Source organism: Solanum verrucosum, unplaced genomic scaffold (genome assembly GCF_900185275.1).
Source record: "Solanum verrucosum unplaced genomic scaffold, falcon-dt-bn FXZP01000032.1, whole genome shotgun sequence".
Lineage (NCBI taxonomy): Eukaryota > Viridiplantae > Streptophyta > Magnoliopsida > Solanales > Solanaceae > Solanum > Solanum verrucosum.
The window spans coordinates 3,794,489-3,812,012 of NW_026020569.1; the positions used below are offsets into that span (position 1 = coordinate 3,794,489).

Consider the following 17,524-nt stretch of genomic DNA (forward strand, 5'->3'; position numbering starts at 1 on the left):
GTCTCTCTTTCTAATAATTCTAAATAAGAAATTAGAGTGCATGTGAGTGATTTGGTGTATCCAGAACCGCTCCTATACTTGAAGTTTACCCTCAATAATTAGATTTGAATCCCAAGTAAAATTTTGTTGATATCTAATGAACAAGTTGGGTCAGGAAAGAAATTGTAAACATTGTGGCAGGCAGCCTGAGACGTATGATGTGGATTTGAGAGAGGTTACCTTTGATAAAGAAATTCCCTCCACTTTTTGGGAAGGTTGTGACATGTCACCATATCTATAATTGATGTTGAAAACCATCATTAAAGAATTTAAAATTTGAAGTATATAGAGTTGTGGCATCTCTAGATTCAAGGCAAGTCCTTTTCTTTGTTGCCGTCTATACTTGTCAACACAATATATTACTCCTTTAATTGCGTTGAAGAGCATTTCCAGAAGAGAAAGGCCGGCCTCTTTGGCTATAGGAAATTGACATCACATATAACTTGTGCTTTATTATGTATTCAAGTCAATCAGTACCACAACTTTAAAATTATGCATAAACACAGTATTGTGTATTGTGCTTTTTAAATGTTTTACTATAACTTGAAACTGTAATATTATCGTAATCACTTTCTACACACCAAATGTGGTTAATCGTTTGGACCAATAAACAAAGTAATAAATGTGAGAAATTATTTAACTTTGCCACCAATTTATAACTCTTTTTTGTTAGGAAATGTAACCAGCTATAGTTGTGTCACTTTAAGAAAGACATTTCACTTATTTCTGGATTCAAGCATATTAGTTTCAATTTTCTATGTATCATCATGCAATGCACGTTAGGACTCAACTCTCGAGGGTGTAGCGTAACGTGTTGACCAACTGGTGTTATTATTTAATATCACGGACCAATCAATCAATTATGGAGTTGCTTGGATTTCAAATTAGTTGTAATATGCAGTAGGTAATGGAAAGTAATTAATTGTATTTTTTGAACCTTAACTTTTAATGGAAGACCTAAATGAGCCATTTCAAATAATTCGATATTATATTTGAGTCTTTTCCCATTTGTTAAAAAGCATCTCCGCTCTAAAACCAAAATTGGACTTAAACAAAAAACTATAGTAGCAAAGTTTATGGGAATTTGACTGTTTGCTTTCCAGCTTGGTTGTTGTTTGATGTCCTTTCAAACAAATACGGAGTCAGGGTTCCAATTTTATAGATTATGATTTTAAAGTGATATATTTCAAGCGCTAATAACTGAATATAAAATCTAATATATATGTGTATATTTAATGACTTTTAAAATATAAATATATCATTTAAGCAAAATAACTGAGTTCCTTTTGTCAAAATTCCACACGGTTTTTATTGGAAAAGAATACTGCTACAGTAAATGGAAGTATTGGTAATTATCCTCCTGTAATGATTTTGCATGTCAGCTTCTTCTATAATTAAAAAAAGGGAATGGGTTTCATTTTCTTTAATAGTACTAGTATAATTGTGTAACAAGAAAACAACTTTGAATAGTTTATTGAATTAACTAAGATTGGGTAAACACATTTGTTCATAGAGGAGGTATCAAACGTCTCGAGCCACCCACCGCACAACAATATCAATATCAATACCAATAACATCAGCAACATGGAGATCAAAGACTTGCAGATTGAAATTGCAGAAAAAGATGAAGCTAAGAAGCATCAATTGGCTCCTAAAAGAAAATCCAATAAAGATAGGCACACTAAAGTTGAAGGCAGAGGAAGGAGGATTCGCATGCCTGCACTCTGTGCTGCTAGGATTTTCCAACTCACGCGCGAATTGGGTCATAAATCTGATGGAGAGACGATCCAGTGGCTATTACAGCAAGCGGAGCCCTCCATAATTGCTGCAACAGGCAATGGAACAATTCCGGCATCGGCTTTAGCCGCAGCTGGACCTTCTGTTTCGCAACAGGGAATCTCTGTTTCCGCTTGTTTGCAGCAAAACATGGATGGAAGTATTAGTAATAGTAGTAGTAGGACCAGTTGGCCTATGGCCCAGTTGGCCACAACAGGGACATGGCCCCCATCTGCTCCTGATGTCACTAATTTTGGCCACAATTTGGGAACTGAAAGTCTGCAAAAGATTAGTTTCCCTGGATTTGACCTCCCCTCCACCAATTTGAGTTTTACATCTATGTTGGGTGCTACTAGCCTACCTGGGTTGGAGCTCGGATTATCACAAGATGCTCATATGAATTCTCAGTCTCTGAATCAGATTTACCAGCAGATGGGGCATTCAAGAATGCACCAGCAGCAACAACCTTCTCCCGAGGATGATAATTCTCAAGGATCAGGACAGTAGAGCTTTCATATAATTCTGATTTTGGGGTACATAAAAGTGAAATTGGTGTTTTCTAAGCTAGGGTTTATTTTTAGGAAATAGTTTAGCAGTTCATTTTGACCTTTATATCCTAGCGGAGTGCTTTATGCTTATATCTTCGTTTGTTGAAATAAACATAGAAATCATATATCCAGAAGCAATTTTCTCTCTTGTGTAACACATAGATTCAGTGCAAGACACTGAATTCTGAACGCCTAATTTTTGTTAGGCTAATTCAACATGAACCTAGAAACCACCTGGTTGCCTGGATGAATTCAGACCCTCGATATAGGTATAGCTCTACCGATGGGTGACTAGAAAGTCGATGCATGTTTCTACATAGATATTTGTATACCTGTAAGAAACTAGGAGCGGGAACTCATGGCATCACTTGCAGGTAAAATCATCAACTGAAGAGGTCTGAGACCTCCCAAGTCCAACTCTTTACTGTTGCTAGCTAAACTAGCTTTCTACAGAAGATCCAAGCTTCAATACGAGGTTCCTTCCTCTATTCAGTTCAATGTTCTTGAAAAGTTACTGCAGAATTGGAACTTCTACCTTCAGTGAAAAAGGTCAGTGCTTAATTCTTTTTCAACTCATCAGGCAGTTTGTCCATCAAAGTCAGCCTTTCACTTTTATCCCTTTGCTTCACAATGTTATTGAGAAATGCATTGTTTTTTTGACAAATGGCATCAAGTGGTAAAAGAAAATTCTCCTGGTTGTGACATTTTCGGTGTTTATCTCTATGTTACATCGTGTATTATTCACGGAGTATGTTGTTAGGAGTGTCTTCGCTTGACATGGGGTGCCAGATTTTTAGGTAGATTACTATCTTATGGAAGTTCGTGGCTCTATGCCATTTCACAGACATGTGCTTCTGTGCTAATTAGGTTGGTGCAGGAGCAGTATATAGAAGAGAACCATTTCATTGTCTTGGAAGGGGCTAAAGGATTACCTAAGAGTAATAAGGAATGGTACAACTTTAAGTTTAAAAGGGAAAAAGGATTACCTAAAAGTAATAAAGAATGGTACAGCTTTAAGTTGCTATCCCGCATTAGCAGTTTATCTTCTGTAGAAGAAAAGCACTTGGAATAGCCCTAATTTGTTGTTATTCCAACAATAATAATTGAGTAGAGGAAGGTATGTAAAATCAAGCATCGAGACAGTATGCTGCAACCATACTTTCATTGGCCTTTCACCGTGAAAAGGCCCAATCGCCGGAGAAATTTGCCGCTGCCACCACTCCTCTTGCCGGCGAGACCACAAATACTCTCTCCTTCATCTGTCTCCGTCTTCGTCGCACACTTTCACCATTTTTCTTACCTCATCCTTCTCCAATCTCCACAAATCCAAAAACCATAAGCTGCCGCACCAGCTTATTGTTGACATACTCACTAGTTTGTTAGTTTGTTATTAATTCTTATCAAGTTGTTGGAATAGATTTAGATTAAATTGTTAAAGTAGTTCCTTAGTTTTAGTCAACTTAGTTACATATTAAGTTGTTAGAACAGTTCCTTAGAATTAGTCAATTTAAATTACATCTTACCTGTATTTAAGTTGGTGTTACAGTTGAATAAGATTCATTCAAGTTTGCTTTGATTCTCAATCTCTTTATAGTATTAGAGCCCCTCTAAAACTTTCACGAGTCCGATCCAAATTTTTTTTTTCCTCTCTTTGCGTCCAAACATGGATGTTCCTGCTACCACCAGTGATAGTGCTGCTGCAGTTCTGACTACTACTCATGTGGTACAGTTCAATCCAACTGCCCAATTACCTATCAAACTGCAAGGTAACCTTAACTTTGCCACCTGGAAGGCACAATTAGTGATACTACTCAATGGACACAAATACCTTGGGCATCTCACTGGTGCCAAATCTGCTCGCCAACCACTATCACACAAACTGATAGTACCATCTCCAATCCTGAATATGAGTTGTGGTTTTGCCAAGGCCAACTAATTCAACAGGCAATGATGGCATCCGTTGACCCCACCATTGCTCCCACTGTTGCAACTGCCTCTTCGGCAAAAATAGCTTGGGATCTCCTTCATGCAGCTTATGCTAATAGGAGTCACACTCGTATCTTTAACTTACGAGATCAGTTGCAAAACATGAAAAGGCCTCCAAGACAGTTGCTACTTACCTACAGGAGATCAGATCAATTGTTCATGCTCTCAAAGTAGCGGGCTCTCCGGTGGCTGATAATGAACTAACAGTCAAGATTTTGAGTGTCCTAGGTTATGAGTACCGTGAAATCACTGCCGCTATAAGAGCGCGTGACACAACCCTAAGCTTTGAGGAGCTATTCCAGAAATTCACTGACCATGAACTCTTTCTCAAACATCAAGTTATTGACAGGTCATCCTCCATCATCACGGCTGCAGTTGCACAAAGGACCAACTTCCAGCCCCAAAATCAGAAAAATAATCGTCGCTTCCCAAATCAATCTTCAAGACCACAAGCTCCACGACAGGAGGTCCCTGGAAATCAACATAATGGGAGACTACCCAGGCAAATGGTAAATTGCCAACTTTGCCAAAAGATCAGTCACACAACAGATGTGTGTCGCTTAAAATCGCACAACCACTTTGAAGTTAAGGTCAACTTTGTGTCAAATTATCACTCAGATGCAAATCCTTGGATCCTTGACTCTGGAGCAACTCATCATGTCACAATCGAGTCTATAATCTTGAAGAATACACTGGCAATGAGGAAGTGTCCATGGGTGACGGTAAAACTATTCCCATTATTCACACTGGTTTTACTTAAATTAAGGCTTCTAACTCCAATTTCATGCTCTCTAACACTCTTTGTGCTCCAACTATAAAAAAGAACCTTATTTCTGTTGCTAAGTTTTGTACTGACAATTTGACCTCAATCGAATTTTTTTCACACTCTTTTCTTGTGAAGGATCTCAAAACTCAGAGACTGCTGGTACAAGGCCGGAATAAACACACGGACTCTATGAGTGGCCACAGAGGGATCATGTGTCACCTTCCGCCAACTTCACCTCCACCAAAGTTTTCCGTCAACTGTGGCATCGTCGCTTGGGTCACCCTCATCTGAAAATCCTAGACTTAGTACTGAATAAATTTTCACTTCCCTTTTCCACCAAAGAAAAGTTTCATTTTTGTACTTCGTGCTCATCAAATAAAGCACATTGTTTGCCATTTCAACGACTCACTTTAAATAGTAATGCACCACTTCAAACTTTGTTTAGTGATTTATGTGGTCCATCACCCATTTTATCCATTGATAAAAGTTGTATTACTGCATTTTTGTTGATCATTACACCAAATACACTTGGTTGTATACAATCAAAAACAAAAGTGAAGTCGCTTCAATTTTCGCAAACTTTCATCCTTTAGTGGAAAAAATTTTCAAACACAAAATTGTCTCACTTTATACTGATGAAGGGGGTGAATACACAAGTCTTAAACAGTACCTATAATGCCATGGCATTCAGCATTTGATCTCCCCACCCTACACCCCCCAACGAGTTGCAATCGCTGAACGACGACATCGTTACATTGTCGAAACAACTCGAACTCTTCTCAATGAAGCCTCACTACCATCTGAACTATGGTCCTTTGCCTGTCACCATGCTGTCTATCTCATAAATAGAATACCTACGCCTGGCCTGAATAATGATTCTTCTTATAAAAAATTGTTTGGCGAACTGCCAAAATACTCTTTGCTGAAAATTTTTGGTTGTCTCTGTTATCCATTGCTTAAGCCGTATACAAAAATAAATTTCAGCCTAGATCTACACCATGTGTCTACTTAGGAGTTTCTATTGTTCATCATGTACCCCTCTCCTTTAATCCTGTGCACTCAAAAATTTTCGTCAGTCGTGATGTTCACTTTTGTGAAGATATTTTTCCTTTCACTCAAATGTTCTCACACTTGAAAAATAAGTTTTCCACGTTACAATGGGAAATCATACAGTTTCCATTTCATCATGTATGGTTCCTATCTCTTCTCAACCTCATTCACTATTTAATGAAGCAGCCCACAACACCTCTCAACCATTATACTATTCCCGTCGGCCACCAATCAACCAATAGCCACCGCAACAACCAACAATTATGTCACCAGCTGATGTCCCTCCATCATCCGGTGTGGTCACAAGGTCCAAAAATAATATCTTTACACCAAAGAAAAAATTTAGCTTCTTGGCTCACCTTTCTCCCACTCCAAATACCTTTAAGCAAGCAGTTAAGCACATTGAATGGAAGAATCCAATGGATCTGGAATACGACGCCTTAATGAAAAACCAAACTTGGGAACTAGTACCTAGGGACGCGATAAATAATGTTGTTGATTGTAAGTGGTTATTTCACATTAAAAGGAAAACTGATGGTTCTATTAACAGGTACAAGGCGCGATTAGTCGCAAAAGGTTTCACACAATGTCCAGGATTGGACTTTCATGAAACTTTCAGTCCGGTTGTCAAACCATCCACCATCAAAATTGTACTTTCTATTGCAGTTCAAAAAAACTGGAAAGTGCAGCAGCTTGATGTAAATAATGCATTTTTGCAAGGTAACTTACAGGAGTAAGTATTCATGGCGCAGCCGAAAGGCTATGTCAACCCTGATTTTCCCAATCATGTCTGTCGTCTCCAAAAGGCCATTTATGGCTTAAAACAAGCTCCTCGTGCATGGTATGAAGCTCTCAAATCTCACTTGACTAAAATTGGGTTTGTTAAGTCTGAATCAGATGCTTCTCTGTTTATTTTTACATCTGAAGCTGTCACGATGTATATTCTAGTGTATGTTGATGATATCTTCATTACTGGAATTACCCAAACTTGGTCACACATGTAATCAACTTTCTGGCTTACAAGTTCTCCCTAAAGAACCTGGGTGAACTCAACTATTTTTTGGGGATCGAAGTCAAACATGTTCCAAATGGGATTGTCTTATCACAATCCAAATACATACTTGAGATTCTCTCAAATGTGGATATGGCCGACTGTAAAAGAGTTACGACACTTATGTGCTCAAGTTTACCACCCCAAGTAGCCGATGGTTCACTTCCTACCAATGCAACCTTGTATCGACGCACCATTGGTAAATATCAATACTTATCATTCACGCATCCTGATATTGCCTTTGCAGTTAACAAACTATCACATTTTATGCAATCCCCAAGTCTGGAGCATTGGAAAGCAGTAAAAATAGTATTTCGATACCTCAAGGCATCAACAACGTCGTGCCTACAAATCTCTAGCCACTCTGATTGTAATCTGTATATATACGCCGATGCTAATTGGGAAGGTGGTCCCTCTGACAGAATATCCACATCTGGTTACATACTCTTCTTGGGACCAAATCCGATCTGTTGGTCCTCTAAAAAACAACAATCAGTTGCTCAGTCATCTACTGAAGCAGAATACAAATCTGTATCCAATGCACTCTCTGAACTTATTTGGGTACACAATTTGTTGACTGAATTACGATATCAAGTCTCGCAAACGCCAAGCATTTTTTGTGATAATATTGGTGTTTCATATCTCAGCAAGAACTCAGTCTTCCACACTAAGATGAAGCACATTGCAGTAGACTTTTACTACCTCTACAACAGTGTGAACTCAGGTAGAGTGGTAGTCAAATATCTTTCTGCCGGGGATCAAATTGCAGACACTCTCACAAAGCCGCTGCCCAAGCTTGCCTTCTTTCGGTGTTTATCCAAGTTAGGCGTTGTTGCACCACACCTAACTTGAGGAGGTGTGTTGACATACTCACTAGTTTGTTATTAATTCTTATCAAGTTGTTAGACTAGATTTAGATTAAGTTGTTAAAGTAGTTCCTTAGTTTTAGTCAACTTAGTTACATATTAAGTTGTTAGAACAGTTCTTTAGAATTAGTCAAGTTAATTACATCTTACCTGTATTTAAGTTGATGTTACATTTGAATAAGATTCATTTAAGTTTGCTTTGATTCTCAATCTCTTTACTCATTGCCCCTCACCAGCCTCGTTCCCCTCTCCACCGTCTTCATTTTTTCGTACCATCGACGACTCCTGCGAACCACCAGGGACCCCCTATGCTCTCCATCCTTTCCGATGTACCAGAAGGCCAGAAAATTCCCCGCTGCCTCCGGTGTACTAGCATACTCCTCGCCGCCTCTGGTGTATCAGACCACCTAAATAAGATGAAAGAAAGAAAAAAAAAGGTTGGAAAAAAAATGGAGATGGCTGAAAAAAGTGGGTCATTTGGTGAAGAAGAAGGGTTTCAATTTTCTTTTTTATGTTTATTATTTACTCTTTTAATTTAAATATTTTTTAAAATTTAAATATGATGTTCACTTGCCTTAATAGGCGTGTGGTCTCACTCTCTTGCCAACTCAACCATATTAATGCCACATAAGCATGATCAATGGTCAGAGGGGTTTAATATATTGTGTTTTTTTAAGTGTAAGGGTTCAGATGATAAAGGGTTAAGTAGAAGTGTTTACAATACAAACGGGTACAAGTATAGGTATCCACCAAACCATTTTGCCTTCTTGACATATAGTACTATTAGTTACAATTGAATCATTTCCTTTTTTATTTTGTTTGTCTTATAGATAGAGCTAAGAGTTTTTCAGATGTTAATGTGGGTACTAACTAATTCCTAGTGTTGCTTGTTCTGAGGAATTACCAGCTAGAGCATTTCATTCTATCCTCTTTTTTTGCTTCCACTTTTTATTTTTTTTTAAAAAAAATCTTTTACTTGGAAGGTTTAAGGACCACAAAGACAAAAGCAAAATGAAAAGGATAAGAATAAGGGTGTGTTAGCCCGCACGTGCGGGGCATGAGATATTTTCTAATCTTCTTATGTTTGATCGATTAAAATATTATGAAATTTTCTTCTACTAAAAACAAGTTTCTTAAAAATTAAGAATGTAACTTCTCTAGCTCCCCCACCACTCCAGCCAATCCACTTTCTCAACCTCACACGTATATAGTATTTGTTAAGATTATATATACACGTAATTATTATTGAGACCAAAGGCGACGGAGCTAAGAGGTGCATAGGGTTCATTTGAATTACCTTTTCTTGAAAATTACATTGTATATAAGATTAAGATTTCTTTATATATATATAGTAGATATTGAATCTCCATAATATTTTTTGCTTGTGGTAGTTGGAGAAAATATACATGATGCCCAATCCTTTGGGAGCAACTTGGGAAAGGCATCAATTAGTGGTATAAATGCTCAATTGTTTGTGGTCCATGCTCTATCTTCATCCATATTGGTTGAATAGTCCAAACCAATTTGGCACCCCTTTATCCCCTCCTTGTTGGGCATTCGATAGAGACGGCATCTGCTACGTGGACAAGTTGCTAAAATAATGTTCCTTTCCATATCTTTGGCAGAATCTCTACATATCTGGCCATACTGTATATATATAATTGATAATTAGGAATAAAATATGAAACTCCAATATTATCTGATTGGAGCGATTCACAAAACATCAACGTGGACGTTCTTAAATCAACGCATGATTAGTGATTATGTTATCTTCTTCTCTTCTTCTTTTTGGGTAACATATGACTTCAAAAGTAGACATCAAATGTCGATATTGATAAATGATAGAGTCAAATTTTGTCACTCATAGTTAAATCAGTGAAACCATGTCAATGTAGAGTATGAAGATGATTTAGGGTTGGCCAAATAAATCCATTCACCGCCCAACTTGTTACACTTTGGACTTTCAAGAACATGGTCGTGGGCCACAGCCCAAACATTTGTAGGAAAATGGCCGAATTTGTTCCTTTGGCATCTCCAACCCAAACACCAAATTTTACACAACACTATTTTTGGTATAATCAACTCCAATCAATTGCATCAAATTTTATATCAAAAAGAAATATTTTTCTCTCTCTTCATTATTATATTATTTTCTTATTTCATAAAATAAATTCTTTCTAAAACATTCACCATATATAATTCATGGTGAATATCAATTACTACCTTGTTGAATGTTTATTATTTTCGATTATTTTTAAGTACATTGTATTATTTGTTTAAAAATTTATATGTTTTCATTTTTTTATTTTTGTGAAGGTTAATTGTAGTTATATCCAATTATTTTAAATAAAAGGCTTAATGCCCAACTTTTATATATATATATATATATATATATATATATATATCCAATTATAATTTATAGTAGAATTAACATAAATTTAATTTTTAAAAAAAGTCATATATAGAAAAATTAATTTATAAAAAAGCTAAATTTTATATCTAAAATTAATATTATAAAAATATTACATAAAAAATAATTAAATATACAAGAGATTTAATTAAAACATACAATTTATATAATGTTCAATTAAAAGTTTGTATAATGAAATAATATTAAAATATTCAAAAAGTGAATTGGTGTAATGAATACACCAAATTTGGTGTAAAAATTGGTGTGGGTTGAAGCTAAAAAACACCAAATTTTACACCAAATAAGGATTTGATGTTGGGTTGGAGATGGTCTACTAAAAAAAAAAGATAATTAGGCAAGATTTAGTTATTTACCAAGTATTTCATCTTTTATCTTATCTAAAATATTATATAAATTGAACTTATTCATATTATAATTATGGATGATTGTAATTTGATTATAATGTGTTAAATTTTATATAAAATAATATGAAATGTAATAATAATTATACTAATTTTAATACATGAAATTGATTTCCTAACCAACCCCTTAGGATTGTAACTCGAATAAGACGAAATTAGTCAAAATAATTCTACTAAAGGGCATAAATCGACATCACACTTTGAGATAACCTACAAGTCTTTATAGACTTTTGTTTAAAATACAAAAAATATTTTAGCAGTCAACCTTGGAATATGCCAATTAAATCCGTCATCTCCTCCCCTCCGGGGGAGGCACTTGGTCTAGTACCCCTTCGTTCCACTTTAATGTCATGTTTACTTTAAAAAAGAATCATTATTAGATTTAACAAATATGACTATTAAATTGAGATACAAATAAATAGGAATAATTTAGTAGTACTAACTAGTTAGTGTGAATAGTGGTGCGGCGTGTTGTTTTTTTGATACATAATATATGGATGCCTTTTCCACTCAATAAAGCGTCACTTTACTCGTCTTCAGCTTTTGCCTTTCTTCCACAGACATTGGAGACTCATTCTACTTTTAACCCTTTCTTCTCTCCTCGCATGTCTTCTTCTTCATTCATCCCACTATTCTTCTTTCCAAATTGAGAGATATGGATGACGAGTATGCTAAGCTTATCAGGAGGATGAATCCTCCCAGGTATTTCTCTCTCTCCTCCTTATTTTTTTCATTTCTAACCAATTTCCTCGACCTAGATTATCTTGATAGTCACACCAGCTAATTTGATTAATTTCTTTCTTCTCTTGTGTCCTTACAACTCACTAGTTTTGGTTGCTTCTTCTTCTTCTTCTTGTCAAGTTCTATCTTCCCCTGTCTGTCCCTGAATTGATTTTGGACTCGAAAACTGATCAAGTTGTTTATATTTTGAGAAGAAAGATCCTCTTTTTTCTTTAACCCTTGTTTTCTTGTTTCTTCTTACAGAGTGGTAATTGACAATGACTCTTGTGAGAATGCAACCATTATCCAGGTATACATACCCCCTGCCCATGCCCGTCTTATCCCCTCTTTTCTGTTTCTCTGTATCAAGTCTAGCCATCCAGTTCATGTTAAAGATGCCACTTTCTGTGCCCTAAGTATTTATGTTATGCTCAACCTCAACCTTGTGCAGGTTGACAGTGTCAACAAGCATGGGATTCTTCTTCAAGTTGTGCAGGTTCTGACGGATTTAAACCTTGTTATCACGAAAGCATACATTTCCTCTGATGGGGATGGTTTATGGACGGTAAGTTCTTATTATTTACTCAAAACCAAGAAATTCCATACTTGCCACTAATTATTCTCTTTATTATTTCTTCAGTGTTTAATGTGACTGATCAAGATGGAAATAAAGTTAGAGATGAAGAAATCATCAGCTATATCCAAAAGGTATTTCATATTAAGGGTCGACAATTTTCATTGCAGTATAGTATTATGGTCTATCAGCTAAGCAGTCTTTAATATTTTAGGGGATTGTTTGGTATGGGAATGGGATAGACAAAGTTACTCCATGGATTGGGACTGAATATGGTGTATTATTAATGCTGAGATAAGTTATGCTAGGGTTATTTCTTATCTTTGGTGTATTAAGGGCAGTTTTGTCTTTAACCATGCTTATCCATGTATTAGTAACCCTTGTTGATACCATGGGTTGCTATGTATTTGCTATACACCCTATAATATTGAATATGATGTATTACTAATACATGTGTTAGTTATACATAGGTTGAAAATCCTTCCAAACAAAAGATTAAATAATACCATGACTAATAAATGTATTATTTTCTCTAATACACCCTACTAAACGGCCTTTTCTTTTACCCACAAAAAAAATCAATAGGCTGTAGGCAAGAAAAATCCTATTTGCAAAAGTGTACATTGATTTCTTTTTCCACACTTGGCTCAAAGATGTGCATGGATCCTAAATTCTTTCAGTTTCTTGTTACACAGACTCTTGAAAATGACGAGGTTCTGTTACCCTCTTTAAGGGGAACTGTTGGCTTGATGCCTTCTGAAGAGCACACGTCCATTGAACTTAGCGGGACAGACAGACCTGGCTTATTGTCTGAAGTGTGCGCTGTTCTTGCTGACCTTCACTGTAATGTGGTGAACGCTGCAATCTGGACACATAATGCTAGGGCTGCAGCCGTGGTTCATGTTGTGGACGACGTTACAGATTGTGCAATTGAAGACCCAAAACGCCTTGCTACAATCAAGAAACTTCTTCGTAACGTCCTCAAGGGAAACAATGATTTGAAGACTGCAAAGATGACACTTTCACCTCCTGGATTTACACACAGGGAGAGAAGATTACACCAGATAATGTTTGATGATAGGGACTATGTAAAAGTTAGAAAGACAGAACAGGGCAACATTGAGGATTTGAAATCCGGGCCTTGTATAACTGTTTATTATTGCAGTGAAAAGGATTATACTGTGATCACTATGAGGTCAAGGGATCGACCTAAGCTGTTGTTTGATATTGTCTGCACTTTGACTGACATGCAATATGTGGTCTTTCATGGAGTTGTTCACACAGGAAAGAACGAAGCTTATCAGGTAATGTTAATTTCTACGTGGACAGTACTTGATGGTTTTTCTACCGTGTACTGATTCAAGACAAGCTTAGTTCAATTGAAGTAATGAATTAGTTTTGGTTTGTGATGGCATATTAGCTAACAGTCACTTCCTTTATCTCTGCTGCTTTGTATGTCTAATGTCAATCTAAATCAATGGCCTGCTGCAGGAATTCTACATTCGACATGTTGATGGGCTTCCAATAAGCTCAGAGGCTGAGCGAGAGCGTGTGATTCTGTGTCTTGAAGCAGCTATTGAGAGAAGAACCTCTGAGGTGAAGTGCTTTAGTCCGAGACAAGAAGATTTTAGTTTCCAAAGCTTTCTCTAGGATGAGGCACTAATATGTGCTAGCTTTCTGCAGGGTCTGGAGCTAGAATTGTGTACAGAAGATCGGCTAGGACTACTATCAGATATCACTAGGATATTCAGGGAAAATAGTTTGTGTATTAAAAGAGCAGAAATCTCAACACAAGGGGGGAAGGCAAAAGATATCTTTTATGTCACAGATGTGACTGGGAATCCAGTTGAGCAAAAGACAGTTGATTCAATTTGTGAGCAAGTTGGCCCAAATATGCTGCATGTTAAGTGGAATCCTTGTCATTCAGAAAAGCTACCTGAAGAAGGAACAATTAGCTACTTCTTTGGGAGTCTCTTCAAAGTTCGAACCCTCCAAAGTCTGAAGCTGATTGGATCCTACACTTGAGTGGTTCCCTGTAAGACTGGAAAACATTGTAGATATGTCAGATACACCACTCACAGTATGCAGATTTCAAGTAACAAAAATTGTAGATAGATATCCTACCCATTGGTGAAGAACTCTTTAGTTTTATGTAAATAGTAACCATCAGATAGTTAGACCATATAGTATCAAGAGATATAGAAGAAACTCTTAAAGCATCAGTAGTAGCAGATATTGCCAGGTGTTGTCTGTATATACATGGATGTGTGATATAAGTGGCATGTGCTCTGGACAGTGTTCACTATAAAAAGGAAGAACCAAACTGTATAATAGAATATAACTTGTACAAATATTTATTTTATACTGTAAAGAAAACAAAAGGTTTAGTGTGATATTTTGGTTAGTGTGGGTTTAGATCAAAATGAAAAATTCCTCAGTCCCTTCCTTCTCCTAACGTTTCCTTTTTTTCGTATAGTCTGCGGTGCTAATGCATTCATCGCTACAAGCAGCATGCTCTTCTTAATTTTTTTTCAGATGAATTCAACTAAAACTTGGGAGTTGTTACGGCTTCCACTACAGTACTCGCGCATGCAAGATTAACTCTCTTCTGCTTCTGTTATTGGTTCTACTTTGTAGCAGCATCCCAATATTTTTGAAGTAAAATTTACTTTACATACTTCAAAGGTAAGTTAACAATTCAAAATATTTAGAAAGTATTTTAAAAAATTATGTTAAATAAAAATATAGTAGCTCTTTTTGGATAGAGGAAGTACTAACAATTTTATGATTATGTAAAATAACTAGAGCAAGTAATGCTGGAATAGCTAGCCTACTATACTAGTACTACACAGAAAAGAGAGCGTATAAGATGATGAGGCGATCAGTGGGGGAGTTTGCAAGTGTAATAAGCCGAGCTCTCATTCACGCATCAAAGCAAAGAAGCCAAACATGGACGCCAGCACTAGAGCAGACGTTATATCGCCTCGGATGCCGGGAATCACTCAGCCCGACACTCGTCGCCCGAGTCATCGACCCTTTTCTTGTCCACCACCATTCTCTTGCACTCGGTTTCTTCAACTGGGCCTCTCAGCAACCTGGATTCTCTCATGACTCCTCCACTTACCATTCAATTCTCAACTCTCTCTGCATCACTCGCCAGTTCAACACCCTTGATAAGCTCTTTAAACAGGTAAAAGCCCAGAAAATCCGTCTCCATCCTGCTCTATATCGCTCTGTCATTGCTTCCCACATCATTGCTAAGAAATCCAATTTAGCATTTTCCATTTTCACTGAGGTCCCTTCGTTCGCATCGGAGATTGGATCCCAAACTTGTAATTCACTTCTCGCTGCTTTATCGTCAGAAGGGAACTATAAATGTGCTTTTCAGGTGTTCGACGAAATGAATCACAGAGGTGTTCGCTTGAACACTCTTGGTTTTGGTGTGTTTCTGTGGAGATTCTGTGGATTTAATGGGTTGGAAAAGACTTTGAGTTTGTTAGATGAGGTTAGGAAGATTGACTTTTCGGGAATTAATGGATCCCTTCTGGCAGTTTTAGTCGTGCAGGGGTTATGTTCTCAGTCTAGGATAGCAGAAGCTGTTTCTGCTTTTGATGAATTGAGGATAAGGGAATGTAAACCTGATTTTATTGCTTATAGTATTGTTGCTGAAGCGTTGGGGAATATGCGAAATGTAGTTGACAAAGATTTGGTTTTGAAGAAGAAGAGAAAACTAGGGGTCGCACCAAGGAATAACGATTATAAAGAGTACATCTTTGATTTGATTTCGGAGAGGCTGATTTCCGAAGCTAAAGATTTGGGCAAAGTAATTGCGTCTGGTAACTTTCCTATGGATGACGATTTGCTCAATGCTTTGATAGGATCAGTTTCAGCCATTGATCCTATACTTGCCATCTTTTTCTTGAACTTCATGCTAGATAGAGAAAGGTCCCCTAATCTTGTTACTGTGACAAGTTTAAGTGCAAACCTTTGTAAGCATGGGAAGCTTGATGAATTGCTTGAAGTTTTTCAAAAATTGTCTTCTAGAAACTATTTTACTGACACACATGGCTATAATATTATGGTTTCATTTTTGTGTAAGGCTGGCAAAGTGAGAGAAGCTTACGAAGTTCTCCGTGACATGAGAAGAAAAGGTGCAGTTCCTGATATACAATCTTACAATCTCCTGCTAGAAGCTTGCTGTAGAGAAGATCTACTGCGACCAGCAAAACGGTTGTGGGATGAGATGTTCACAAATGGGTGCCCTGGTAATTTAGAGACTTACAATATTCTTATTCAGAAGTGTTCAGAAGAAAGTGAAATTGAAGATGCTTGTAGGCTTTTCCATGACATGATTGAGAAAGGAGTAGTACCTGATGCTATTACATACACTTCAGTCCTTAAAGGGCTTTGTCAAGCAAAAGATCTCAAAATGTCTCTTGAAGTCTTCAGCAAATGTGCTACACAAGATCAAACCCTTGCACGTTCCATCTTGTGTACATTCATACTCAGCCTCTGCAAGGAAGGTATTACTTACTCCATATATGTGATAATGATGTTTTACTTGTGATTTATATTAACTGCAAATGTAGTTTTATATTGGGCTGAATATCTCTGTTTTACTAAGTTTTTTACCTTTTACAATTGCAGGTTATTTGGTTCCTGCAATGGAGTTACTCCGTGACCAAAGCACTGATACTGCATTTTTAGACTCCCATCTGAATTTTCTCAATTTTTTAGCTGATGCTGAAGAGATAAGTTTGGCTGTTGAATATTTGAAGTGGATTCAAGGCAAATCCCCTTTGATGCATCAAGCACTGAGCAATGAAATATTGGCATCAATATCATCTTCTTCAAAACCAGATCCAATTTTTAAGTTATTTCAAGTGATGCAAGAAAACCGTCTCACTTGTACTAATGAGTTGGGGAAAGAAATGGCTTACAGATGACATACCACATGTTGATCATCTCCATACGCCTAATGCAGGAGACAACAACATACAATGAGATACAAAACCAACAACCATAATACATAGAGGATCTATTTTTTTCTTTTTTTGGTCATACGTAACAAGGAATACTTAACTAACTAGTTTTTTCCTATTTTGTGAAAGATAATAATTTTGAAGTTACTCGTAAATTAGTACTGCATGCTTGATGGACCATTTTTTATTTGCTCAACATCTATTCGGGTCCTCTAAACCATTTACTAAATTGTCTCCACCGTTTATAAATCTTTCAGTGCTCAAAAGAATCAATTTCATAAAAGTGTCAGATGCTTAACTTATTTAGTATACCCCATATTTATTTTATTTTTAA

The 17,524-nt window shown here is 36.7% G+C and overlaps 3 protein-coding genes across 3 annotated transcripts in view; all 3 read left to right on the forward strand.

Moving 5' to 3' along the window:
• Window positions 1-14,395, forward strand: part of LOC125810880 (ACT domain-containing protein ACR6-like) — a 106,133-nt gene extending 91,738 nt beyond the window's left edge. The window contains 8 exon segments of the mRNA XM_049490377.1: window positions 11,570-11,616; window positions 11,899-11,944; window positions 12,086-12,179; window positions 12,182-12,199; window positions 12,275-12,342; window positions 12,904-13,512; window positions 13,700-13,804; window positions 13,892-14,395. Coding sequence (XP_049346334.1) covers window positions 11,570-11,616; window positions 11,899-11,944; window positions 12,086-12,179; window positions 12,182-12,199; window positions 12,275-12,342; window positions 12,904-13,512; window positions 13,700-13,804; window positions 13,892-14,233 — 1,329 coding nt within the window. The 3' untranslated portion in view covers window positions 14,234-14,395.
• On the forward strand, window positions 137-2,322 carry LOC125811024 (transcription factor TCP20). Its single transcript, XM_049490513.1, has 2 exons — window positions 137-254; window positions 1,553-2,322. The coding sequence occupies exons 1-2, from the start codon at window positions 137-139 to the stop codon at window positions 2,320-2,322; spliced, it is 888 nt and encodes a 295-aa protein (XP_049346470.1).
• A 685-nt stretch (window positions 14,396-15,080) lies between the features above and the next one.
• LOC125810877 (pentatricopeptide repeat-containing protein At5g14080) lies at window positions 15,081-17,154 on the forward strand. The gene is made up of 2 exons (XM_049490374.1): window positions 15,081-16,731; window positions 16,856-17,154. The coding sequence occupies exons 1-2, from the start codon at window positions 15,081-15,083 to the stop codon at window positions 17,152-17,154; spliced, it is 1,950 nt and encodes a 649-aa protein (XP_049346331.1).
• The last annotated feature ends 370 nt before the right edge of the window (window positions 17,155-17,524 follow it).